This window comes from Euwallacea fornicatus, chromosome 5, assembly GCF_040115645.1.
Source record: "Euwallacea fornicatus isolate EFF26 chromosome 5, ASM4011564v1, whole genome shotgun sequence".
Lineage (NCBI taxonomy): Eukaryota > Metazoa > Arthropoda > Insecta > Coleoptera > Curculionidae > Euwallacea > Euwallacea fornicatus.
Window position 1 is genome coordinate 1,656,494 of NC_089545.1, and position 27,973 is coordinate 1,684,466.

Consider the following 27,973-nt stretch of genomic DNA (forward strand, 5'->3'; position numbering starts at 1 on the left):
GGTACAAGGCTAACAATTCCCTCACCGCGGGAAAAATTGTCGGATCGTTCACATTCAAAAATTTTAAACGTTTCACGGCTTTAAATTCACAACCTGTAAGAAAATGAATTGCCCAACTTTTTGGTCATATAGTTAACCCGCACATGATTATAAATCACAAACCGGGGCACGTGTTGGCTGTCCCATTCCATCTAGAGGTTACTTCATCATCACACTCATTTAGATGTCTTGCGACACAATGATTGAACTAATTCGGAAGATATTACCACAGTTGACACTTAGCGGTAACCTAAAATGTAGTTGGGGACCATAAATAATACTTGTGTTTTAGAACATCTTTATTGAATCATAAAAAAATCGAAATAAAAACTGATCCTCGTATTATCTGTTACATCAGTATCAATCAAGAGAAGCCCCTTGTTCGGCATTACACAACATACATCGGTGTCTCATATGATAATATTATAATAACTAAATCTATAACTACCTAAGGATGTACCTAAATTTGTGTAGCGAAAACATGTTCGATACGATTTCGTATAATCATGATTTGGAAATGTAAATCAGTGACGTCAAAACTCCGATATTGAACAAACACACTGTGGACGATACGACTACAACATAACCTCTTGGAGGAAACTAAACTTGAAATAGCTCTAATTTGAAAATGTTAAACTGAAACCTCCATTTAGTGCAGTCATTTCGTGACCGTCGTCTCGGCCAAGGTTCCTCCCTCTGTTTTGATGATTTTACCGGAATCGCCTGAAATTCAGAGTGATTGTTTGCAACATTTGTAGGCTATAGGTTAATGAAATTGATTAAAGAGACAAATGCACTTATATAATTGGAAAAATCTTTTTAGTCTTAAGGTTTTAGCGTAGCAGCAAATGATCTTGATACACAAATAAATTTTAACCATTAGAGCAAGAGGTCTTGCAACACTATCTTTGAATAAAATGCATATTTTCTTTACTTTCTGATCCTTCTTGTTCTCCTCCAGAGCGACGTCGTTTACGAGCTGACCTGTCCTTCTTAAACGTCTTCTGAGGAGCTGGTAAAGGATCCATGCCCAAAACCTGTTAAAGAAAAAAGAAACGTTGGAATCTACAGTTTGCAGCAAAAACTAGAACAACGATAACTTTCTTGCGTCAGTCAAAAATTCACATCACGGCTCTTCAAGAGTAGCAAATACTATCAGACACATCATACAAAATTTAAAAAAATCTTCAGATAACCAGGCTACATTAACTTCGCAGAGGCTTTACCTTATAAATCTGTCTAAAAGCGATCAGTCTTAAGGCATATTGGGCCGAGCAGGTCAGATCCTCCCTCTGCTGAGCGGTTAGGGCTCCGGAAGCATCCGGAGCCTCTTTTTCGCATGGATCGGCTAAACCTGGACCTCCGGGCAGCAATAAACCTCCAGCTACAGCTTCCATTACTCTACGTAGTGCGTCTCCGGGAGACAATTGCACTTGGCCTGGGGTCGACGAGATTACTTTTTCTGCCAATAGTTCCATGGCCTAAGGGAACATGAAAAGAAAATGTTTCAGAAAAGGTTAGGGAAAAGCCCACATGGTTATTTAGTACTGCAATAATGAGGAATCAGAAAAAAAGTGTATAATCATGGCTCTTCAAGAGTAGCAAATACAAAACACATCATTTACAAAATACTGAATAAAATCGTTAATTTACAAATATGCAGGCACTCAAAATAATATATGGTGTAATCGAACTCGGTCTTAAGCAGCGAACTCACAAATTCTTTGCAAAAAAAATCTATCCAACCACAAGAAAACTTATAAACTCAATTTTCTATTGTGAAGGAGGTACAGGGATAGCTTTTAATAAGAGGCGCATTTTATTCAATTGATATTGTATATTGAAGCTACAATTGTTTTTCTCGTGTCCTATCTCTAATCGTTTTCGATTCATTTGCGAAGCTGAAACATTGCATTGTCCATTGATCAAGTTTATGCTGTTTATGTTTACTCTTAAATTAAGTCTGTCTTCATATTTATGTTTAAGTATGTAGTAATAGTTTTAAATTAACTAAACATTTTTAACGCTTTGTACCTCGATAGCAAAGCAAAATTTCAGAATTTTCTTCTTGCACATTCATTTAGTTTTCTCTCAACAGGTCGCATTAAATTCCAAAATTTTGGGCATTACTTGAGGAGATACCCTGCATCAGTTTCGACCTTAAAAACAATTTGGTTAGGTAGATACGGCATTTAATTTTACCAAAAACTTAGTTTCACTGTTTTCAATTTCTATTCATGCACTCTTCCAAATTTGGGAATACTTATTACTTCTTTTAAAATTATCTTAATTCATGGGATCATAATAATTTCCCCTTTTCAACATTGATTCGATGAACATGGATTTAACATTTTTTTAAAATTGAATCACGGTATGTATACCCGGAAACTGTGGAAAGCCTTCATAATCGGCTCATTTCGTATGTTGTTATTAATTAAATTACAATAAATGCAATATCATCGGACTCGCTAGTTAAGACCAAATTTGACTTTAGCAAGAAATAGCATTTAGTGCTAAATTATTTAAATGCCTTGTTTGTAATTTAAATACAGGCGTATTTTTCATAGAAGTATAGACATAAAGCTTATACGTATAGGTAAAATTATTGGTCTCTATAGAAATTTGTTTCACCCTAAAGTTTAATAGTTACTAAAGTTAAGTTAATAACACCTTAAACATTTGACCTTTAAAACTAAAAGCCCGTAGTTCAACTACCTACTTACCCATGAAGTAAGTGGTGACCATGTGGGTACTCGCTGACACAAATCCCTCAAAATTCGAATTATTACGACACAGGAGTGCAATCCCAACGCTCTAGCCTGCAAACACTCGTTTGTCAGAAACTGCTTACAAAACCTACTTGTTGAATATTTAACAAAGGTTCCACGGAAACAAAAACATTGATATTTGCATACGAACATTAAAAAGGAAATGAAACGTCTGATGAATCAGTGTGGAACCTTTTTGTCAACAATGTGATTGAGATGTGAAGTTTTCTCTAATGCCACGCTTTAAAAAAAAACGGCGATAAAGACGAAATTTTAGTTTAAATTACAAGAAACTAACATTGCAGAGTATGACTTAAGTTTTTCAAAAACCCACATCCTCCATCAGGGGTGGCGGGACGAAGAGACGTGCAACGAAAATTTCCAGTTCATAAATTAATGGAAAGCCGAGTTATCTTCCTACAAATAAAAACCTGATAAAATACTGAGATCAAGAAAATTGCACAGTCTCACTTATCCCGCCCAAATTAAATTATTATTACTTGCGTCATGGGTTCAGGTTATCTTTTTTTATTCGATTGATTTGCTCTGGACGTCGACCGCGACTTGACAACTCGTAATTACTGATTTAATAAAATAACAAAAAAGTACGTCGAAGTGGTGAGAGACAGAGATAAAAAAGAGAACCAACCTGGAACCATTTGGTATGTCTGAGCGCTGCCAGCGCCTGGAGACACTTTCCTCTCGAGAGTACATCCCGGTCCGACCCGCCGCTCGCAGCTTCTAGACAACACAATTAAAGGGTGTTTGACCATTCACGTCCCCGGAGCTGTAAGACCCGCCCACGGGCTCAGAGAAAACGTTATTTATGTTTAATCCTTAACTTCGTCGCAACCATAATAACTTTATGTTTACGATGAGGGCTGATTAGGAATTAAAATAGTAATGTTATCTCCAGGCTGAGTATGGGCGTGGCTTAGTCGAGGGGCGCGTTATATGATCAAAAATCCTTATCCCACAACCGTAGCCGATGACTTCTAGAAAACGGGACATTTAGGCACAGTACGCTTTCGCGACACATAAGTATTGGACTGTTGTTACTAAATCGTGACCTTACCATTGTGGGGGTTCGTGAACAAAGCTAACATTAATATCCTAAAATTGCAATATTCCGCAACTGCTGGTACTTCAGTAATATGATTGTGATGATTTTAAAAAGAAACTAAAAAATGGCATAGATGCCTGTCCTTTCTACACTAATGGTTAAGCGCGTCAGTAAAATATACATTTTTGCATTTAGTACGTTGAACAATTAGTTGGCTTTACCAATTTGGAAATAATAGGTATGAACCTAGTAATACAAACAGATAAACGAATTATTCCATCTATATTGAAATGTCCATAATCTATGGAGAAACAAATATTACTAATGTATATAACCGGCCAATTATATTTTATATGTTAAGAGTATCAACTGTCACTGTTATTTACGTTACTCCTTTAAGTTGTTGGTTAAATTTAATGACTTGTCCATTTTGGTTAAACACATAAGGAAAAATGCTAAAAAAAAATAGGTTGGTATATTAAGTCTGGAAATTCGTTTCAGACTTATATACGTCTGCCTCCCTTTTTCAAACATTTTTTAAATTTTGTAATGAAAATTAACTTGAAGAGCCAGATCCAAGACTGGGTAGTTTTGGACGTCTCAGACAAACCGTGAACGTATAACAATCCTAGTTGGTTCCTAAACATGAAAAAAAATCAACTAAATCAGAAAAGACAATGGAAAATATTAGTTTGTTCACGAAAGCCTCGAATAACCCACTAAAAAGTAGACTTCTATGTAGCTCTTCTCTCTTCTGCCTAGAAAAGTCCAATATTTATTAAAGGTTTAAGCTGTTAATTATTACACAAAATGAAAAAATGTATAAATGGACAAATGAATAAATGGCTGGAATAGTAAAATTATTAATCACGTCGAAATTAACGAAGCTGAAGAATACATTTCTGTTTTATGAGGTTGTTGCAATATTTAAAACCACTAAATCCTTAAAGCTGTTTTAAGTATGTACTCAACCACAGATTAACGTAATTGAAAATGCATCTTCACACTCGTTCCGCATTTAGTCAGGGGAATCACCTGTTTAAAAAAACTTCTACTCAGCTTAAACCTGTGGGTACTGTCCGCTAGTTCCGACTTTTGCCTCTTGGACGACGAGGTTGAGATCACCTCAAAATCGTCATCCATCCCGACACTCCACACCCCCGTGTTTTTTCCGACCAGTTACCGGTATCAAACGACCTGGTCCGGCCGACCGCAAGTTTACAACACGTTTTCTTACCTTGTTCGCGCATAACAGGACTAGTCAATTGTACCAAAACTGTCAGTCCTTCGGTCTGCACTGTTAGTCCAGCCTCGGCAGGATTAATTAATACTTGATAACTCGATTCCGGTGCAACCTAAAGAAATATAACTATCCCATTATATGAAGACTAAATAACAAATTAAGATAAAAACCTGTTTGAATGCGGCCGGCAGAAAATCAACTACTTTCTTTAAAAGAGTAAGAGTAGGTTTGTCGGCGCATAAAACAACCAATTCTACTTGGTTATCCCCTTTAAGAAGAAGTCCTTTGGCAAGATGACCAACGCGCATTACTCCGCGCAGCATACGGGAAGAGTCTTGCTCTTTTTGGAAGGAAAATCTGAAAGATAAAAGTGTCTTCAAAAAGATTTTTAACAAAAGAAGAAATTATGCCTTACAGTTGATTATCACGTCCGTCTTCTTTTTGAGGTTGTTCAACTGGCTTTTCTTTGGCTGCTTCACCTGCTTCTGGAGCTTTAACTTCCGCCAATTGGTCCGACACCTTGTCAAGACAGAGATAATTAGAAATTAATTTATTGGATACTAAAGGGAATATAAACCTGCTTCAGAGCTCTTTCGGTGTGCGAAACAATCCGTTGAACAACCTGCAGTTCTTCTTCTTTAGGATAGATTTCAGTGTGTTTGGCCATTACATGACGATCGTCACTGGATTCAGGTCTCCGTGGAGAAGGGCCTCCTGGGAAGAACTGTAAAATGCGCATTAAGGACTGACTGAAAAACAAACAAGAGACAATGCCTTACTGGTGGTCCTCCAGGGAAAGGCCTACCCCTTGGGAATGGCCCTCCTCCGCGAGTAACCATGTCCATATATTCTTCGTAGCGCCGCCTATCTTCCCAATACATTGACTCTATATTAAAAATGAGAAGTATTTAAAAAAAACAATATATTTACAATTTCTGGTTCAAAAATATGTTAAAGGAAGTATTTTAAATATTAACTACAATATGTGTAATATCAGTAAACTTCAACGTAAAATTAACTTACCTTCATCGTCCATATTGAATGCGTGTCGACGAGCCCAAAATTCTTCTCTCATTGCCTGAAACAAATACAACCCTCCTGTTAACACAAGAAGACTATAATTACTCATGTCGTTATTTATTAATTAAAAGAATTACTTTAATCAGAAACTGTAGGAATATACAAAACTCCCAAAGCTTGAACCTTAAAGCGCCGAGAGGTGAAGAAATTCCAATTATTTTTGACAACTTAAAATCTTGAAAAACATATATAAGTTTTACAAAAGGAACAAGTGTCATGGTCCAAAGGCACTTTTAGGATAACCGATTTTATTATTCTCGCCATGCAATGTGTTTAAGCTCCCTCAGCCAAATTTGAAAGCTTGAACGTGACTTCTGAGAGAGAATAGGATAGGTACAATTGTCTGTTCTATTTGTGCTTAACTTAAAATTATTTAATTAGGTAGGATTTCACTAATAACCATATATTAGGAATCTCCTAATTCCCCAGTGTCTTTCTAAAAGTTAAGGAAAAAAACATATTGGATTTCCTGCAATAGCATGCGAAATTTTCTTCCAATTCCACAGTTTATTTTTTATACCTCACTGGGGAATATAGAGTAAAATATATTTTATTGCTGTTTGAATTTACACATTTTTTTGTACATCTAGTGCGACTACATGTACTAAACCCTGGTGGACTGCACGGAATTTCTGAGCCTTGAACTCGCTTTCTTGAAATAAAATATACCTTAGCAGAAATATTTAAACAGCTCAGATAATATATGATGGGTACGTACTGACTTCATTTGCAGCAACTACAAGTAAAAGGAGACCACCTTCTTGCATTTTTTTTTAAATAAAAATAATTAGGTATTAAAATAGACTTCTGACTATATAATTTTAAATGAATAAGAAATTGACATGATAAGAGTGAATACTAAAAAATATATATTTGGCATTGATAAGTTACAGGTACTTTACCAACCTGCGACCGATTTGACATTATTTTTGAAATTTCATCTATGAAATATACATTAGTGAGAACGACAAGTCTATGACGTAACTCCATAAGTTGAATACTCAGACTTCACTTACTAGGAAGTATTATTATATTTGGACTAGGTGTTAGCGAGCCTAAATCAATACCATGAAAATTACAAATAATTCAGGTCGAGTTAAATAGATATAAAATAACATAATTGCTCAATCCTCTCTATGCAAATACAGGAGAAAAACCTAATTTGGCCGCACCCCCTTTACCAAAACAGAACAGGTGTTAAAATCGACAAATTACTTACAGCTCGCCGCCATTTCTCCTCCTGAATCTTGCGTTGTCTCAAAGACGGCTTCACATCTACCACCAAGTCCGGATTCACTTTTTTCTTGTACTGCAACCGATGTCTCCTGCCTTTCATGTGCATTTCTTTTGCATTTGGATCGTTGAAGCGACACTCGCACAATTTGCAATTGAAACTCATTACCTGTGATAATATTTTCTATCAGTGTGCGACTCTTTTATTTGCTAAAATAATTGCCGCACTGCGCAGAAACATGGTTTGCAGAACAGCCTATTTAAGAGGCATCTACTGCGAAAAAAATCCGATAATGCTTTCCGCCTGATTAAGAACATAAGTGGCCACTGCGAGAACGACTTGTCTCTTAATAGAGATCCAGGCAATATCAATTGTTATCTCATTTTTTATACCTTGCCGTCATCACTTTTGATTTCCTCAATATAATCTTGTCCTACTGGTTGGATATCGGGTTCAGGAGTGTCATCAACATCCTCTTCTTTCAAATCACCATTGCTTCCCTGGAATAGAGGTGAAAGGCTCTGTTCAGATCGATGATGCGTTCGGCAAAGGGGGTGTCAACCAAAAAAAGTGTTTCTTCCGTAAATTACTATACGATTACATACTACCTTATAAAAATGTTTTGGTTTACACCTCCTTAAACTCTTTAACATCTAACTGTGGAGGATCAAATCAATTATATATTTTTAAGATATCAAATATTTCATTTGCATACCAATCAAGAATTTTCAACGATTTTTTCAAGGTCAATAATTTAGATAAACGTTCCTGTCACTTTTGTTTAAATGTGAAAGACTTAATGGCCTCATACCGGCATCTTCACATAATACAAATAAATTTAGCATATTTTCACTTAAACTGAAACGATTAATAAAACACATCAAAGATATTAATTATTCTACAACCTAAATGAGAGAATTGAGTAGAAAAATTCTGATTTACTTAAGACACAACTTAAATCTATAATATACAGAGCAAAACATTAGATTGCTTTATAATTTTTGAAGGGCTACAAACATTAGTTCATAACAAGTTCTGATTACTTTGACTCTGTTGGATCTTCAATTGACCTGCAGCTTTTAGTTACAATAATTATCTGTAAGTATGTTACATATAAAATGTTTCATTTTGTATACTTCCATTGGAATTTTTACTGTTTTCTAGATAATCACATATGAAACATAGAGGTTTGTGTAAATAAGGGTCTTAACTTCGGAAAAGTTATACTAGAGTATCTTTTAAATTATTTGGAAAATCTGATATAGTTAATTCAATAAAAAATATTCAGTTTTCAGAAGAGGCGACTTCCGTCGTATTCACTTAGTTGGAGAAATACTTGGTATGGTGGCATAAAACCAGACATTTGAAATGGGAAAAAATATATTGACACAAATTATAATTGTTCGCTTGTAATTTGTTAAAGTTACACCTCTATATACACAGCTACAGAAGTTCTTCCGCTAGAACGAAAACAAAGCGAAATGCCTCATTCCCGTTCTCTCTCTGAACGTGCAAAGAATGCAGACTTGCCTTTCTACACGTAATCAAGTTTCTAAAGTGTACCATCAAATCCAAATGATCATTAATAGGAAAACCCAAAACCACTTACCTGACTTACATTGTTTACGCCCAATCCTCCTGACTGCACGAAATTTATCTTAGGGCCGGCCGCGAGTGATTTTTTCACTCCTCCAATTACTTCTGGTTCTTGGGGCGGAATTGGTTTACCCAATTTAGTATGCAGTAAAACAACCTATTTAATATCAAAATGTAATTAAAAAAATCAACCGCCTGTATTTTGAAAGAAATTTTTGAAATATTGTATCTTTACCTTCTGATGCTTGGCACCACGAATATGAGCAGCATAAGCATCGTTGCCTGTACACGTTACATCACATAACTGACAACGAAGTGAATTTCCTGACCTATTAGCGTTGGTGGTAGCAACGCTTGCCGCCATTTTAGTAGCTGCTTCGCGCTTTTTGTGTTTCTGGCCTTCCAAGTGCTCACGATAAGTTTGAGGACCAGCGCAACTAAATCATACATCAATTGCTATTTTTCTTTAGATTCAAACAGATTAGTTTTACCTTATTTTGCAAACGTCACAGTAATGCAACTGTTGAGGTTTGGGCGGTGCTTTCGGCCGATTTCCACGGTTGCCGCCGGCACCGCGTTTGAAGCCTTGCCATCCTGCAGCTGTAGTTTTCTGAGTGGCAGCGGCCGGAACGCCCCCACCCTGCTGCTGGGCGACATACATGGTTGCGGCCGAATAAAGGGCCGCGTCGTAACCGGAATACGTGGCGTTGGATTCTGCAGAAGGGAAAATAACTATATATAATAAAAATTACTTTGCACCAAGCTCTGCATATAAAAATAGTCAAATTTAAGTAGAAACCAGTCAGATAATATTCATTCCTCAACCTATGCATTTCAACTATTAATTATTTTTAAATGTTATTTTCAATTTTCAAAATTTTGGTTAAAAACAACAGTAATCGAGAAGTACCAGATGAAATTCCAGATTATCTCCTAAAAATCAAAATGAAAACGCAGAAAAACCTACGTTTTGACTGTGTAGTAGGTTGAGCTGCTATTGTAGTTTGAGAAGCAGGCTGGGCGTATGTAGCCTGATAAACTGTGGCGTTGGGTTGGTATGTCGCCGCGTACTGAGCTGGCTTAGCTGCACCCTACAAATATATTGGAGATTTAGTTTGCGTAAGTTTTTAATTTACATTTTATAATCTTAAACGATAAGAACTACATTTTATTGAAGAAATAATATTATCTTCAAGTATTTAGTTTTAAGCAATGTGTTCCAAATTAAATTGAAAATGTGCTAACCTTCCAGTTATGTCTTCAAAAAAAAATGTGAATGACAATTTTGTAAAGTCAGATTATAATATATTCTATTGCAAGGTGTCTGATCACAAATAGTATTTAAAACTATTCATGTAATTCTCCTTGCCTTCATCCCTTTTCACAATATTAAGTTTTTCTACGACTGCGTGGTAAAGTGTTTTTATCATTATTTATTTATGAGCCAAAAGTACCACTTTACCAGACTTTTTGTGAAGATATTTTCTATGGAGACCTGGAACTTATGATGAAAAAGGGACCAATCCACTGATGAATATGATGAAGTAATAGTTTTTGACAAATCTGACCCAATACACAAATACTCTTAGAAGTTGTAGCGTTGAGTGTGTATGGCTGAATATTTTGTCATTATTTTATGATTTTTAACAATGAAATTTCAAAGCATTGCTTCACAACCTTATTAGTCTGTATCTTATGTATTAGTATATTTGCTTCTTAAAATGCTTTTTCTTAATGGGATGATATAATTACAATATTTTTCCTTAAACAGCATTTTAAGAAGATCAAATTCAACCATTCAACTTTTCCACATAAGTAAAACATTTCTTAATTAAATAACAATTTCACATCTGCATGTGACCAGAGGTATTCCAAATTCCAGAACTACAAAATCTAGCAAAATTTAAAATTATTTAGTATCTCTGAATATTGATATACCACTGACCAAATGCAAAAATCTGGAGGAGCAAGCACCCACTATTGCCAACAGTAGTATTATAACAGTATACTACATTTTTTAAAATTATTTTTAAAACAAATTTTGTAATATCCAAACATTGTTAAGCCGATGAAGATCTATTTTGTTTCAGTTAGATAAAGAAAATCGCGTGACTTAATAAATGAAAAATGCTTACAGCAGCTTGGGCCTGTTGCGTGGCCACCCTCTGCGAAGCGTAAGTAGCGTAAGTTGCTGGCTTGGCCGCTTGCTCGTAACCCGGAGTGTAAGTGGCTGCTACGGCCGTTTGACCGTAACCGTATTCGTATGCTGGTGTGGCACCAGTACCAACTGCATAAGTTCCCTAAAAGAACACCTTGACAGTAGACGGTCACAACATGACCATTTTCCTTTTTTTTCTTCTTTGACTTTTACAATTGCTGTTTTCTACTGGTGTCATTTTGTTCGCATACAGCCGCCAAACACTCTTTAAGTTTAATCTGTACTTGAAACTAATATCAGTTCACCACCTGTATTAAATTTAAACTAGAGACAATAAAAATATTCAACTGCTTATGCACAATAAAATCAACCATTTTATGAAGTATTATTACAAACCAGGCAACCAACTGACACTTCAAGGGCTTAAGTATAGAACAAGTGTGCAGACAGGGACCTAAATTAAAACAACTAAAAATACTAAGTAACAAAGAGGTGACTTACCTGAGCAGCTGTTTGGTAGGCTTGATCGTAACCAGGAGCTCTTTGAGTTCCGTACGTTGCGGCCGCCGCAGGTGCGGCTGCTGCTACTGCATAACCAGCTTGTCCAGCCTGATAGGCAGCACCTGTAGCTGTGGCACTATAAAAAATACATTATTGTTTGAATTAAAAGTACACAATAATAATCATTTAAGAACATGTTTAGTATGCATGTATATATTTCCAATTTACCCCTTATTTGTGCAATTTTTATATTCATTGAACAATAATGTAGGGGCACGTGTCGAACAAATTTCAAGAACGTTTAATTTGTCGAGAATTAAAAAAAAATATGCAAAACTTCATTTCTATAGATTCATTTGGTTTTGAAAAGTTGACCACTGGATAATTAAGGCATAAAATTACTTATTAAAATGACACATATAAAGAAATAACAAGTTTTGTATGACTAAATATAAAATATGATTTTGGCGGCATTCAGTAGCGGACGAAAAGTGGCACTTTTACGTCTGGGTGAGAAACTTTTGATAACCACATGTCCTGGTGATTATTCAGTTTTATTGCGTGAAGAATGTCAGATCATTTAATTATCGTCATGAGTTTGTAGTGTAATGAAGTATTGATTTGGTGCTTTTCCTTGATTATTTTGTGAATGCCAAATGGTATGCATACATATATATAGCTTATGGCAAGTTCCGATATATCTTCATTAAACGTGCTATGCGATTCCTGAATGGGCGTTTTGCTCCTTTACAAATGCTTCATTTTGACATACAAGTTAATGTTAAAATATGACAATTGAATGCACTTTTGTTTGTAATATGAGAAAGGAGATGGATTTCAGCCTTTGCACACAGAGCGAAAATTTGAATTGTTCTTAAACCGATGAATTTTACTTCCAACAAAGTAAAGAGGAAAGCCAAAAATCGAAGCCATTTACCGACAAAAGAAACTCACATAGTAACCGCTATTTTTGGTACAATTAGGCAGGAACATTTGGTAAAGGAACTATAACTTGGGAAGCAACAATATTCACAATTTATGCGCAAAATAACTAAAAATCATGATATTTCATAAAGTACTTTCATTATACTAAAAAGAATTCAAAATTCTGGCCCTCGCCAGTGGCTTTCTAGAGCAAGCTAACTGGTTACCGAACCTGACTTACCTCTTTGATATACGGAAAAAATGAGTAATTACACTAGCTATTGGTCTAAAGTTGGACTAAATTACCATGACACTCAACTTGAAGGATTAGGTAAAGGAAAATCACGCTAGAATTAAACAAGAACTCAGTTTTTTAGCGAAAAATCCACACGTGTTCTCAGGAAAATGCAAGAGCCGGGCGGCCAAAATGGCGGCTTCTACGAGACCACGTTGTCAAATTTATTAACTTTTTTTACATAGAGCCATTATATTTAGAAATTGAGTTTCAACAATTTCAGTCTATATCATGACAATTTTTTATATAATTAGAAGCAAATTATCTAAGGCTACATAATAGATGCTTCTCTATGGCAATTTCTGATTCTTTAATAGGATATTAAAGATTTCACGTACGCAAAATTACTGACATTATGTGCTTTAAGAAATCTCAAAGCGTTAAGACTTGAAAAGCATGAAATTGAAATAAGCAAGATACTTTGATAATGGCTGTGAAATGAATTTTAAATTGCATACTTTTTATAATTTCAAACATTCTTTAAAAATATTAAAACATGGCAACGCCACACGTGTATCGATCTCGTTTGATCAAAATGCCGGCGACGGGCGTTCAAGGACACTAAATTCGCAAAATTTCCACACCATTTCCCATGCGATTTAGGGCTGCCGAATGTAGCCTTACAAACACAAACAACACAGAACGTTCCTAGTCGAAAATGAGATATATTCTACTCACCTATATTGAGTTCCACCGTGTGTAAAACCAAAGTAATTGTTAGTAGCCATCATTCACACGACACGCTAAAACAAACCGAAATGGAAATATGGAAATGGAAGTGGCGCCGCCAACCGTCATCCAGTCAAAGTCAAAGCCGGCTCTCACCGGAAATAGTCTCTGTCACTATTCAAATTAATGGCGGGAATACGTTCTTGAGGCAAAATTTACATGGTTTATTATTAGACATTAGAAATATTGAATTTTGAAATACATGTGATATGTTGTGAATTATTATGTAATTCATGGGCGGCTTTGTATCGATTACAAGACACTTAATATATTAAATAAAAAAGATTGCTACCCAATGCAACGTATAGCTGCTGATATTTAAGCAACTTTAAATCTAAAAAGTGGATACTGGTAATTCAAAATCGCTCCTGAGAATCAGAAGACTGTATTTTGTAGTCTTCTAATCGCTCCGCTTTTCGACTGCAGTAGTCAATGATTAGTTTCCCGAGACAAACATGAAGTAAGAAGATTCTTGCAATTGTATACCTGTTGGAGGAGATTTGTATAAAGGTTCGCTAACATAGCGAAGCCTTTATACAAACTAATAGAATCTTTTTCATGAAGCCACAAATATAGTGTGGCGTTCACAAGGCTTCAAACGATCCTTTGCTTTAGTTCAGCACTATCTACTCCTATAAGGAAGGGTTTCTTCATTTTGGACACAGATGCAAGCAACTATGTTCTCAGTTCCATGAAATGTTTTAGAAAATGATTTGAAGTTTATGTTCTGCTAAATCAAGAGGCAATTTCTGTGGTAGCGGTACTGGTGAAGCGACTTGGTGGGTTGTGGGGGGATTTTGAAAAGAGCGGCGAAACTTTCTCCATGCGCAAGTCAGGAACACATTGAGGGTAATCCCCAAGCAAGATATAAATGAGCGGGGGGAGGGAACCTACTTTGGGAGACAGTTCAGGGCGGCAGACCAGGAAGGGCGACCGCCTCTCCTGATCGTCAGTTTTTCTTGAGCGCCAGGGATGGTGATTAAAAATTGTGCCTAGGGCGCCACATACTCCAAGGCCCATCTTGGCTACAATACAGTTTTGCAAACTTTTTCGTTCTTCACCCATACAGCTGAATAGTCTCTAAGACGTATTCAGAAAGCATCATTTATTGTAATATCATTATGGAGCCCTATCTTCAAAAGACTCCTTTCAAACTCATTACTGAACTCATAACCATTTTCTTCTCATTTTGACTTAAGAAATTGTCTTCTAAAATACATGTACGCATTCCTGGACACTTTGTATAAAATGACTGTTGTTAAATCTAAAAATAGTACAGCTATAAAACCTAAATGGCTGTAATAAGCGATATTAAGGTATTTAGTAGAAAAACAGAGATTTATTAGTGAACTATTAGTTGGGGATTCGTAGTTGAATTGATTCATTGGAATAATAAATAGAGATTATCTTGAAAACGATTATACTAAAATCCTTCGAACCCTGATTCCGCGATACTATAGACGTTTAGTTCTTTTAGGTCATTGACCATAATAGTTTCGCAGATACCTAGTTTAGAGGCAATTTTGGTCCACGGCTAAATCGCCAGGCGTCTAATATCTAAAATTTGTATGGTCTTTCTTCATTCCATTCGCGGAGTTAATAAAGTAATTTGGAACACCAATAAATTTACATCACTTAAAATCATAAGTGAAAGTGTTAGTCCAAAGAGGTTGTCTACAATGTGCCAATCCTGAACCAACTCTGTGGTCAGTGTACATGAGTAGCTGGTTCTATTGAGTGTGTACAGCACTGAGTGTTTTTCTATCATAAGTCATTTGGTTATGACTACCATTGGTTATGGTGGTGGTTTTTCTGCTTGGTTGTTATGTTAAAAATTAAAGAAAATATATTATCTTATGGATATATGAATCTATAGACACTCAGTACGATACGTTAACATTAAATTCAAGATTTGCTTTCTAATTTGTGGCAAATTTACGTCTACAAATATAACACCTGCTTGCTGCGGTTATACGCCCCCGAAACCCCCTGAACCACTCCTTCATCTGATGCCAATTTACATTGGGTAGGGTTGTTAATTAGCAATTTAGTGCCCTTTAACAGCGCGGTCAGCCGCTACCTGTTTATAACAGTGGCGTAGCTATTCACGTTTTTTTTCCAGGGCGAGAAAGTATACAGAGGGGATAAAAAAAATTTGTTGCTGGCTATAAATTTCGCAACAATTGCTAAAACAGCGTGCTTACACTCTAACGAAAAGCAACAGAGATAGATGGATTTGAAGTTTAGATAATGGGGCTCCGTCCCTGGAGATGCGATGCTACGGCTATTGTGTGTATCTCGTGGATGCGTGCCCGTGAATATCAGTCATAAAATCTGTGCCCGCCGGGAGCCTGCACGGTAGGACCGCGACGGGGCCCGTTTTTCACGCGATTCCGGTGTGTCTGTTATAGTAAGAAGAATGTGAATATTTAATGGCGCTTTGTATTACAAACTGGTTTTTCTGATACACTTGAAGAGACACTAGGTCTCTATATAAGTTACAAGGTACCTAATGTAAATTTACCAATTGTCGCACGCGTTAATATCAATCAGTCTAAAACTGTATTATATTGATAGAAAACTAAAATAGGTAGAAAAAGTTCTCCAGCAATGCTAGCGCGGACCCCACACCCATGTAGGCTAATTTTAGGCCCGGCACTAAATTTAACTGAAAATAATGTGTCCTATAATGGGCCTCAACACTCTTTATATTTGTCGATCTATTTAAGTGTTCAAAACATCAAAATTGACTATCATCATTATTTACTTTGAATTAATGGACATGCTTCTTTGTATTTTAATGCATTTTACTAATAGAACTTGAAGAAAAATCAATCCGCCATTTTATCAAGAAATATACAGTACTTGCATTTTTTTACTTACTTATATACAATTTAGTATTTTTTCTTATTGATAAATTAACCATTTTACCATGTCATTGCAGAGATTAATTACTAATTCTTCAAACATTTCTTCTAGATTCATATAATTTAAACAGCATCGACAATAACCCATTCACCACAGACGTATGTCTTCAGATCGCGCTTTATAAGCGTAAAATGGCGATAACAGAACCCGTATCAGTTTATAAACAAAATGCCCTACAGCATCAATGAGAAATAAGGCTGTTCTTATCAACCGAATTCCAGTCTACAAACGTCTTCTGTTGAATAAAATGTGAATCTACATAGTACCTAATAGAGGGTACTATAGAACTATAAGTAATAGCCTATACTCTGTGATTTTCAAAAGACTGATAAAAAAGCGCACATTACTACTTTAAAAATATAAATAATTATACAGTTCAATATGAGGACTCGGTTGTGGTGGTTAATTCTTCTGGACATGGTGTTGGTGGGTTATGGGTCAGTGCTGTTGCAGCACGTTAAAGATAGGACTAGTGGGAATTTTTCTCAAGGGAAGTTCAGTGTGGACGAATTACTGCACGGTGTTTTCCCCACAAAAATTTCCAGTGATCTAGATTTGGATCCTTGTAAGGCAGGTAAGTAGGCAGGGTTCAAAATTTTTGTAAGAATTGGCGTGCAAATGTGTTTGAACGACAAAACCAAGTTAGAAATATTTTTCTCATCAGGAAATTACAGTAAAATTTTTAATTGGAAATTAGGAATTAGAAATTAATAATTAAAAATTAGTAATTAGAGTTAAATACTAACTAAGAAATATCGTTGTTTACGTTTCGGTGATAAATCTATTACCGTTTTTAAAACTTGGAAAAAAGAAGTAAAAAAATTAAAATAAACAGTCATATATACAGTGTGTAACATATCGTCGTAAAGATATTTTAGAAAGCAATAATATGTTGTAAAATAATTAAAAAATATTAATAAGTCTATAGTCAAGACGCACCATTTTTGGTATATAGATTGGCAAAGTTTCATATTTTCTAAAGAACATTTTCGGTAGTTTTTATAATTGAAATAATTATAATTGATAATTGATCAAAGGTCTATTGGCATTTTTTCATTATTTTGCAGAGAACTATCACCCCCGAACTATTTCCATGATGACATGTTATACCTTGTATATCCGCGTCAAATATATGAAACATTTAGAACTATAATAAATCATTCACAAATTCGTATGATAAAGAACTTTTTGTAATAAAATCGGATATAAAAAATAAACTTTATTCAAGGGTTAAATTAATGTCCAATTTATTGAAATTTGAACTGATTTATTCTATTGTTGATGATTTTTTAATTTTAATTTATAAATTTGAAGACCGAAGTTGAATATTTATGAGTAGGAACGAAGTCCTTTTGCAAATACTATTATCGTGTTTTTGTTTACAGGCAATTAAATTTTATTACACTGCACCAAGACGGAGAAAATTATCTCTTGCCTTTCTTATTTGTTATTAAATCTTTTATTTTCAATAAAAACGAGATACTGATTGAGATATCAAAATAGCCAATGGTCAATAAGTAAGAGCTACGTCAGTCTGATGTAGAAAGGAGGGAGGATCAATTCCTAATTCACCTTCTTTATCGTTTCAGCAACATGTTCCACCATTGCTGAGCATTTTAATTATATAAACGTAAGAAAAATCCAATGAAACCATTTTACAAACTTGCCAGTTATTTATCTCAAGTGATGAAAAAACTTGAATGTCGTATGGGTTAAAGTGGGTCTTTTTATTAAATCTTCTTACTCCAACCCTACAAGTAATTTAGGTTGAGAACCCCACTTACTCATTTTCATAGATAATGACCATATTCGAAAGGTAGATAATCTTGATTATGGCGCATAAAAAAAATACTAATGTCCCTGTGGTTTATGCTAAAAACGTCCGATAAAAACCTTAATAAGTTTCAGATCAAATGATATCAATATTTTATACGGTTTTTACCGCCATTAGTCCGCGACTCGTCACTGCGACATAATGAATAACTGTAATGAGATATGAAATCAGGCCAAAAGGGTCGGCCCTACGGGCCCTGCAGTGCTTTGTCTGAAAGTTTATTACCCGCATAATTTCAACTTCCTGTGTCTGTTTTAATTCCTGGTTACGAAACAGACATTCGAGAATTACGAGAACAAATAGGTTATTCGATACTTGAATTATCCTATAATATTTGTGTTTCTGATGTTGGTTTTAAACTCATTTTGAAATACGTGGAAGGTTAAAAAATCCTAATAATGACAAAAAAATCATTTCTTTTCGAAAAGTTTTGGTCGATTGCAGGACTGCTAAAATTCCTGAATAGAACCTGAAATAAGGCTTTATATATAGGGCGCAGCTTACCATCGTGGAAATATTTAAGGAGGTAATAGTACTTCACAAAATAATACAAAAATGCTAATAGACCCGCGGTCAAAAACGCACCGTTTTCGATGTAGAGAGTGGCAAAGTTTTACATTTTTTAAAGGATATTTTCAACAGTTTCCATAATTTTGTTTTTTTTAGATTTATTTATTTTAAAAATGTTAAATGTTACAAATCGCTTAGGATAATTGATAATTGAGAAGAGTGCTTTTTGTTCGGTATTTAAAATTAAAAAAAAAATTAACTCAAGGCATACGTGAGGAAATCGCAAAATATGAGAACAAACGTCAAACTTTTCCACCCTTTATATCGAAAATGGCGAGTTTTGACCATGGGTCTGTTAGTGTTTTTCTAAATTAATTTGTAGCGTACTATCGTTCCCTGAAATATCTCCATGATGATATGTTTCACCCTGTATAAATTTTACATAGCAGAATATAATCGTGGATGCATCAGCAGTTAAACTAGGACAAAAGGTCACGTCCCATATGGGACATAATTACCTTAAATAAATGCAATATAAGCAGAACATAATTTTAGATACATGAGCATTTGTATAGGAATATAATTGGGAAGCTCGAAAGGAACGCTTACATAAGCTCATTCTAAAGTCATAGATATGTAAACGGGCAATTATGTTCTTGTTAGGTTTATTGAGTTGCTTATGTAACGTTGACTCTTTGAACAATTACCCTGGGAAAGCTGAGATGAGCCACGTTGTCTGATTTATTTATTGCCGTCCTGAGTTATTTATGATTTACATTTATTTGCGTAATGAATGTTTAAGTACATATTTCGTGCACGCCAGTGGCTTTCTATTGCTCACCCTCGTAATATCACATCAGGTACTTATTTGTCGAAAGGAGTTAAATTTAGTAGCCCCGTGCTTCCCTAATGCCCAAAACTTGCTAATCCTTCCTTCCTCCAAAGTAGCACAGCTTTGACTGATCCAGTTATTTTAATTGCCTCCATTGGCGTAACACCGTGACATTAATGCGATAAAATATCAACTATCTTACTCAATTTGAAACCTTGACACGTTTTTCCATGTTTCAACTTGGACCATTAACGCTTCTAGTCCTAGATTCTATTAAAGCCTCATTTTTAAGGGCACACTCCTTTAACGAGGAGCCATTGTTCTTAGTTTCGAGAGCCAGTCATAAAACACGACAGGCGTCGTCTTCAATAAAATTAAAAACGCGTTAATCACGACAGCATCATCATCCCCATGATGGGGGGATCTCATCCGCGCCTCGTCTTCGTCAAATCACAAGGGCTCAGACCTGCCGAGTGCCGAGGCTGCGTCATTAAACTTCAGGAATTAACCCTAATCTTTACAAATAACGATTTGCCGAAGTTTGTCGGGGGTCCCATTTCGGATTAGGTTATTAATTTTAAACTATTTATCCCTCCTTATGAAACCCAGTGGTGTAGGTAAACGATTTTGAGGAGGAGCAGGTATTTTTTAAATGGAACTATTTAACCATTTAATTGCTCGTTAATACATGAATCGTTTCCAACATTTTTGCTTCGATATCGTGCTTGAAGAAAATCCAATTTTGGATTGAACGAAAGTTAATGAAATAATTCATAATGAACGCCAGCCCCAAAGCGTGAACTCAGTTCGCCATTTATGGGAGTTTTGCTGAAAGTCTGCTAGTTGCCCATTTTGAAAATTGAATCTAAATAATAGTGTTTGGCTGCCCATAATAAAATAATGCATTAAAGTAAAACAATGGAAAAATGCAACGGTAAAGTGGGGCATTAATGATTGGTTTTGTATACATCGCTTCTATATTTTCCCCGTTATTTTCGAAAGAATTAAGCAGACTACCCTATTAATACCATTTTCTACCAAATCTTTTCTAATTTTAGCCAAAACGGGATAATTTTCTTGATCGAAACGGTTGTTTAATGGGGTTTCATTGCGTAACTAGTTCAGTATGTAATGAAGGTAGGTCTTAATTTCGTATCTTCGATAACAAAATGGATTAGTGAGTCAGCCACAATAGGAGTAGTTCTACAACTACAGGGCATGCCTGAAATAGTTTCAATATCTGCATTTTTTTGGCAAATTAGAATAAACTCCTTCAGAAATGCTATTACCTATAACTACGTAATATTGCGGGATGTCGCCACGCTTGTCTAGTTAAATTCCACTAGTTTTACAAAGTTATGTATTTTCCAACTGGTTACGTAATGTTTCTTACGATTCCCGTAAGAGTATCAGCAACCAATATAAAACATTCAACTACACTGCTCAAAAGAATCTAAGGAAAAAGCAGTTTGACTATAATCTTTACATAATGATATTAATTCACAATAAATTTATGTAAAATTTTTTCTATAGTCTCTTCTAATTCAATATAAGGTTTAGTCAACAATTCTTGTTCCTAGATTATTTGAAGGAGTGTATTTAGCTCCTAAATTTCTTCTAACACTTAGAGAGAAAAAATATCATTTCACCCAAATTTCAATATGTTAAAATTAAAAAATATCAGATAAATTGTGCTTGACCAATGCAAATTTTCCATCCTATTAAGCTCTAAAATAATTAAACCACCGAATTATTAAATATGGCCGTTGTCGATAATTATTTCTCTCTCGGTTGGCGTTCGCTAACAATAAATTTAATTTCCAATAATTAATAGATACTAACTTATGGCCATCCGCAACGTTTGATATTAAAATTTATGTTTATCTGTTTTAATTAATCGGCGTATGTTTAGCGAAATTATTTTCATGGCAAATAATGGCGCGTCTCGTCCGCAAACAGGGCTCAGTATAAAGTCAGGATAACAACGGTTTTGTTGTTGGTCTCCGATGGAGGATCGATACAAAAATATATTTCCAACTATTCAGGTTGGGGCGAAAACAAAAGCCCAAATTTTTCAGAGTTCACGTAATAAATGGCATCTATTACTATCACGAGGCTGCATTATTTTTCTACCAGTTTGGTAACTTGCGCAGAAAGTTTCCCGTAATAGTAGAAAATCCAAAATTTTGAAAAAATTATCTGTTTTTGGTGTAAAAATGGGACTTCATAACTGTAAAAAACGATGTAATGTGCAGTTCTTCTAGGTCACTGATTGAGCTGTACCACTACCAAACTTTCAGGTAACTTCCAAGGGGATATTGCATTATCAGAAGAAGACTATCCTTCGAAGCCGAAGTTCAAACATTCACTGCTTCAAGAAGAAGTCGAGAAATACAAGCAAGAGGTAAAAATATAAGAGAAAACTACATAAAGCAAAAAAAATGGAAGTAAAATGTAAACATGCTTCTTGGCAAACTTCGACATCTAGTAATTTTGGAACGCTTGTGCAGAGTCTTACCTGTTTTCCTTCAATATTCTACTTTTCTTTAGGTACTGGAAGGTCTCCAAATCGAAGAAGAAGGCCTCACTGACTTAATTCGCAAGAAGACCAAGCAGCCTGCAGATCTGCAGGCCACTAAATCTAGCAACGATCCCTCCCTCAACATTTACTTCGGTAGTGCCTACAAACAAGGCCAAGTTTTAAAGGGCTATCCCAGGAGTGGATCACTTTCGACAAAATCTACTACAGAATTTCCAGTCGTGAGCGGTGAACAAAGACGACATAGAAAGAATGAGAGTCTCAGCCAGAATGAGCATCATCAGCGAAGGAGAAAGCGGCGCCATAATAGAAGAAAGAAGAGGAATAAGCCCAGGTATTTCACATAGTTTAATGTGCAGGAGTAGCCCTCAATTCGATATTAATTGGTCTTTAGGAGAACTTCAATTCATGACTACAATAACGCCAAAGAAATATTTCAAGAGATTCCGGTGCATGAGTTTGAGCCTTATTTCGACTTGAAGAGGAAGTTCACTGATGCCGGGCGGTCTCTGAGTAGAGTTCCAAGGGCTGCTACTGCTAGGAAAGAAAGAGTCTGGGATTACGGAGTCATTCCATACGAGATCGGTAAACTATTTTCCTCTAGATAAATTCCAAGTACTTCAGCTTAGAGTCACTCTAGATGGAAACTTTAGTGGACTCCACAAGGCGCTCTTCAAGCAAGCAATGAGGCATTGGGAGAATTTCACCTGTGTCAAGTTTGTGGAAAGGGATAGGGCTGAGCATTTGAACTACATCATATTCACCGAAAAACCATGTGGATGCTGCTCTTTTGTAGGCAAACGCGGAAATGGAGGACAGGCAATCAGTATTGGAAAAAATTGTGATAAATTCGGGATTGTTGTGCATGAACTAGGGCACGTAGTGGGATTCTGGCACGAGCACACTAGGCCTGATCGGGACAATCACGTCAATATTATCAGGGAGAACATTATGAGCGGTACACTATATAATGATTTAAAAATCGATTCGATTCAATTCATTTCTTCAACAGGTCAGGAATACAACTTCAATAAATTAAACGAAGATGAAGTGAATTCGTTAGGATTGACCTATGATTATGACTCAATAATGCATTATGCAAGGAACACCTTTTCCAAGGGCACTTACTTGGACACCATACAACCTGTGGATATGCCTGGTAGAAAGAGGCCTGAGATAGGTCAAAGGGTGCGCCTAAGTGAAGGAGATGTAGCTCAGACAAATTTGTTGTACAAATGCCCAAGTAAGCGATCACTTGCAAGAAACTGTCTCTCCTGATCTTAACTAATTTCATACATCTATAGAATGTGGAAAAACCTACCAGCAAAATTCCGGAACCTTCTCGCCCCCGCTTTACCACAGCGACAAAATTCCTGAAGAGGAAGTGCGCTGTGAGTGGAGGATCACTGCCACCCATGGAGAAAAAATTGTCCTTAACCTTACGGGCCTAGACATCACTAAATCTCCAGATTGTAGTGAAGATTTCGTCGAAGTATGTGGTAAATAAATAAAAATCAAGGTGTAAAGAGTTGTGGCGTTTTTTAGGTGCGTGATGGTTATTGGCATAGGTCTAGAGTACTCGGAAGGTACTGCGGCACTGGGCAAGTGCCTTCCATTACCTCAGTCGGAAGTAGGATGTTGGTAACGTATGTTGCGAAGAGACCTAAGGGTCATAGGGGCTTTACTGCAACTTACGAAGGTATTAAAATAGATTCCAAGAAAGTACAGAGAAAAAGTATAATTTCCAGCAATTTGCGGTGGAGATTTCTTCATAGACTTGGAGGGCCACTTGGAGTCGCCCAATTACCCTGAAGAATATCAGCCTAACAAAGAATGCATTTGGAGGATTACTGTACCAGATAACTTTCAAGTGGCTTTAAAATTCCAGAGTTTTGATGTGGAGAATCACGATAATTGCGTCTATGATTACGTGGAGATTAGAAACGGCATTACCGTGGATTCCCCAATTATAAAAGGTGGCACACAAGGTGTAACATCGATAAACTGAAGTCTTAATGGTACTTGAGTTGCAGTGCATTGCGGCCATAAAATTCCTTCTGATGTGATCTCAACCTCTAATCACATGCTTGTGAAGTTTGTTTCGGACGGGTCAGTTCAAAAAGGAGGTTTTTCTGCGACTATTATGAAAGAATATGATGAATGCTCTAAGGTAGACCACGGGTGCGCCCAGCTGTGCCTCAATACACTTGGAAGCTTTGTATGTGCCTGCCGTATTGGATATGAGCTGCATTCTGATGGGAAAAATTGCGAAGGTAGATAAAGGTTAGGTGAAGTACATAATCCATCCCTTTATGCCATAGATGCGTGTGGTGGAGTTTTCGAAGCGCCCAATGGTACCATAACATCACCGTCATTTCCAGACCTGTATCCCTTCAATAAGAATTGCGTTTGGGAGATAGTGGCGCAGCCGCAGTACAAAATTACCTTGAATTTCACTCATTTCGACTTGGAGGGGTAATTTTCAGTAGTTTCTGCAAGGGATTTTAAAGCGCTTGTTTGCAGGAATAACAATGCTCAGCAACAGCAATGCGAGTACGATCGTGTGGATATATTCAGCAAATTCAAAGAGAGCAGAATGAAGAAACATGGCTCTTTCTGCGGTTCTAAGGCCCCAAATCTTATTACTTCCGAAAGCAATATCATGAGAGTTGTGTTTTATTCCGACACTAGTGTCCAGAAAACTGGATTTGCCGCGGTGTTTTTCTCAGGTAATAATTTGTGCAGGCAACTCGTTCCCACATGGGGGTACCGTAGAAAGTTAGTGTACGCAGAATGGTATTTCCTCGGATAAATCTTTGGGAAATATGGCGAATATAGGTGAATTTACGAAGTCCAAATGGGTTTTAGATATGGATGAATGTGCTAAGGACCACGGAAATTGTCAGCACGAGTGCCTTAACACTCTTGGTTCCTACGTTTGTACTTGCCATAATGGATACACCCTACATGAGAACGGGCGGGACTGCAAAGAAGGAGGTTGTAAATATGAGATTACTTCCCCCGGTGGGAAGTTAGAAAGCCCAAATTATCCTGATTATTATCCAGCTCGCAAAGTAAACTCGTTTATAAGGGAAGGACCTCTCCTCGTGATGTTTGCTTCTTCTCTAGGATTGTGTGTGGCACTTCAGCACAACTCCCGGTCATCGAGTTCGTATAACCTTCATATACTTCGAGGTGGAGCCCCATCAAGAGTGCGCCTACGATCATGTAGACTTCTACGACGGTTCTTCTCCAGAGACGCCATCTTTGGGCCGGTTCTGTGGGTCCAAGTTGCCTCATATGATCGTGGCTACTGGAAATCAGCTTTATATGACTTTTAGGTCTGTTTTCATCCATCTTCATGTTGGATTTTTCTCTTTAACCAACTCATTGAAGGTCCGATGCCAGTATCCAAAGGAACGGTTTCTCAGCTTCCCATTCGACGGTTTGTGGAGGACTACTGCACGCCACTTTGGAAAAGAAGCATATTTATTCGCATGCCAAATTTGGAAGTTCGAGCTATGACAATAGGTGTGCGAAAATTGTTTAAATTATGAGGAAATTTGATATATTTTTTTCTGTTTAAGGGCGGATTGCGACTGGACTATAGTAGTTCCAAGTGAATACAATGTCCATCTATCCTTCCTCACTTTCGATATTGAAGATGAGAAGGACTGCGGTTATGACTATGTAGAGATCTTCAGTGGGCTAGACGCTAGTGCTTCTACTTATGGGAAATTTTGTGGGACAAAGGTCTTATAGTTTCCTATTTATATTTTTTATTTTATTTTCATATTAAATTAAAAATTCGCGCAATATCATTGGGATTTTGAACGCATTAAAAACATGGTTTGGTAGTGGTGGTTTTGCTCCCGAATACGGCGGAACGGATTAAGCTTGCGATTTCACCATTTGAAACCGCTTTTAATTTTGAATACGGGACTGGATTTTTCTCAATAATCACAGCATAATTTGTGTGTATTTACAACATAAACCTAAATTCCGTGGTTCCAATTTCGGATTGAAAAGTCTATTACTGAACAAAAACTTTCTCCTGGGACTGCATTTATTGTGCAAAGAGTTAAACATTCTCAGTGATTTAAGAAAAAGCTCTGTTCTTTCACTTCGGACCTCAATGTCCAAAAAGTTCCAAGTTCAACAGGTTTATTGAGGGGCGAAAGGCTAACACTTCCTAAACCTTTGACAGGGAAATAAATTATATGGACTCATTTCGCGGGGCAAAATCCAATGTAAAAAATTCTATCTTAAGAGCAGGGATTGTTACTACTATGAAGTTAAATATCTCCAAATAAAACTTTTTTTCCCGAATTTCGGATTTTGCTTGCCTCCGTTTAACCATCCATGTACCTCTAACAGTTTTCGCGATCTCAGTGACATAGCTCGAATTTAAAACACTCTATACGCATAGTTTTAAATGCCGAATTTCTGAAGTATTTTTTTTTTTTTAGAAGCCAGCTGATATAATATCCATCAACCAAGCCTTACTGGTTCGCTTCCGCAGTGACGACACCTTGGTGAGCAAAGGCTTTAGTTTGGTATATGAGGCGGTGACCTCAATAAGCGAGGAAGAGGAGTGAGCAAATCCATCAGTTATATCTGCCGCAGTTCTTATTTATCATTTTGACAAATTGTTTGTTTATTTATAAGAAAGTGTGGTGTTTGGTTGAAGTTTCTAGGAAGGCATTTTTCTACACGCTCAAAAATCAATTAAATGAGTGATGCCTTTCGTATTGATAGAGAGGAGTAAATCGACTTTTTTGCGATGAATTTTAGAGGTTCTTCTAGGAGTCCCTGCTAGAAATTAAAAAATATACTACTTATAGTCTGCTGCATTAGCATGATGATAGAAATAAGAATAACATGTATGTTTGTAGGAAGTTCTTATGACTCGTGTATTAAATATTTAATGTTAATTATCAAGCTGTTCAATGTTATTAGTGTTAAGCTGTTGACTGTAATAATGTTTTTACCTAGCCAAAAATCGTCCTTTCTCATTATGATTCGAAAATAGACATTTTTTAGTAGCAGATGTTCTGGAGTGGTGAAATTTCGTTGGTAGGAGATTTCATTATTTTAAGCATGTACTTAATTCTTAAACGACTGTTTGCAAACAATATGCAGTTAAAACGAATGTGTAAACCAGAAGAAAATACGAACTTTTTAAAACTTTAATTGATGTCGTAAAATAAAGGTAATTCCGAGCTTTAGTGCTGCTAGTTTGATTTCTATCGTTGTTTTTCGCATTGGAAGATTTTGGGGAACAATGTGTGTACAATATAAGTATTTACACCCAAATATTTCGATAGTAGGCTTAAATGTCTTAAAATAAAATTCTCTACATCCCTTTATCTCCATTTTAGCACAATCGTTGATGTCGATGTTCATAAGCCCGTCCAAGCGCACCAATGGGTTGGTAACAGTTCCATGATGAATCCACCTGCAGCTCCCTAAAGTTCGGATTTTTACCATGATCTCCAACAAAGAATTTAGCTAATTATCAGACAGATAATCGTTACTAAAGCCGATAGAATAATGTTGGAAAAAGGCGATATTTTGTATAGACTTTTGGAATTTTTAGTCAATGAATGTAAGCAAGTAAAACGAATTTTTTTCCAAGAAGTCTAATATTAAATTTAATTTCACAAAGATTAGGAAAAGTACCGGAGTAAGTATTGATGC

The 27,973-nt window shown here is 36.2% G+C and overlaps 2 protein-coding genes across 7 annotated transcripts; one reads left to right on the plus strand and one right to left on the minus strand.

The window, feature by feature from the left end:
• Positions 1–320: 320 nt before the first annotated feature.
• On the minus strand, positions 321–13,720 carry Zn72D (Zinc-finger protein 72D). 6 transcript variants are annotated; one of them, XM_066282809.1, is made up of 20 exons: positions 13,580–13,720; positions 11,683–11,818; positions 11,159–11,323; positions 9,991–10,114; positions 9,515–9,737; positions 9,259–9,460; positions 9,046–9,180; positions 7,820–7,927; positions 7,413–7,595; positions 6,137–6,191; positions 5,893–5,999; positions 5,691–5,837; positions 5,529–5,632; positions 5,284–5,470; positions 5,108–5,225; positions 3,457–3,548; positions 2,763–2,858; positions 1,266–1,520; positions 974–1,076; positions 321–762 (listed from the first exon to the last, which is right to left on the minus strand). In XM_066282809.1, the coding sequence occupies exons 1-20, from the start codon at positions 13,630–13,632 to the stop codon at positions 698–700; spliced, it is 2,658 nt and encodes an 885-aa protein (XP_066138906.1). In that variant the 5' UTR covers positions 13,633–13,720; the 3' UTR covers positions 321–697. The 6 variants fall into 6 exon arrangements, with proteins under 6 accessions (XP_066138906.1, XP_066138905.1, XP_066138907.1 ...); XM_066282808.1 differs by having other exon boundaries at positions 9,037–9,180; XM_066282810.1 differs by lacking the exon at positions 11,159–11,323 and having other exon boundaries at positions 9,037–9,180.
• Positions 13,721–15,911: 2,191 nt separating this feature from the next.
• On the plus strand, positions 15,912–27,501 carry LOC136339500 (protein tolkin-like). Its single transcript, XM_066282807.1, has 18 exons — positions 15,912–16,135; positions 16,610–17,132; positions 22,035–22,138; positions 22,285–22,607; positions 22,668–22,858; positions 22,914–23,231; positions 23,286–23,516; positions 23,578–23,765; positions 23,819–23,972; positions 24,022–24,249; positions 24,307–24,546; positions 24,595–24,748; positions 24,797–25,002; positions 25,142–25,347; positions 25,403–25,614; positions 25,670–25,804; positions 25,861–26,026; positions 26,743–27,501. Exons 2-18 carry the CDS (start codon positions 16,940–16,942, stop codon positions 26,869–26,871), a joined length of 3,378 nt encoding a protein of 1,125 aa, XP_066138904.1. The 5' UTR covers positions 15,912–16,135; positions 16,610–16,939; the 3' UTR covers positions 26,872–27,501.
• The last annotated feature ends 472 nt before the right edge of the window (positions 27,502–27,973 follow it).

Coding starts and splice junctions, on each gene's coding strand:
- LOC136339500 (XM_066282807.1), top strand. CDS start 16,940: ATGAGGACTCGGTTGTGGTGGTTAATTCTTCTGGACATGGTGTTGGTG. Junction 22,859..22,913: donor AGTCATTCCATACGAGATCG/GTAAACTATTTT, acceptor GAGTCACTCTAG/ATGGAAACTTTAGTGGACTC. Junction 24,250..24,306: donor GGATTCCCCAATTATAAAAG/GTGGCACACAAG, acceptor CTTGAGTTGCAG/TGCATTGCGGCCATAAAATT.
- Zn72D (XM_066282808.1), bottom strand. CDS start 13,632: ATGATGGCTACTAACAATTACTTTGGTTTTACACACGGTGGAACTCAA. Junction 5,838..5,892: donor CTTTCCCTGGAGGACCACCA/GTAAGGCATTGT, acceptor CGCATTTTACAG/TTCTTCCCAGGAGGCCCTTC. Junction 2,859..3,456: donor GACATACCAAATGGTTCCAG/GTTGGTTCTCTT, acceptor GAGTGTTTGCAG/GCTAGAGCGTTGGGATTGCA.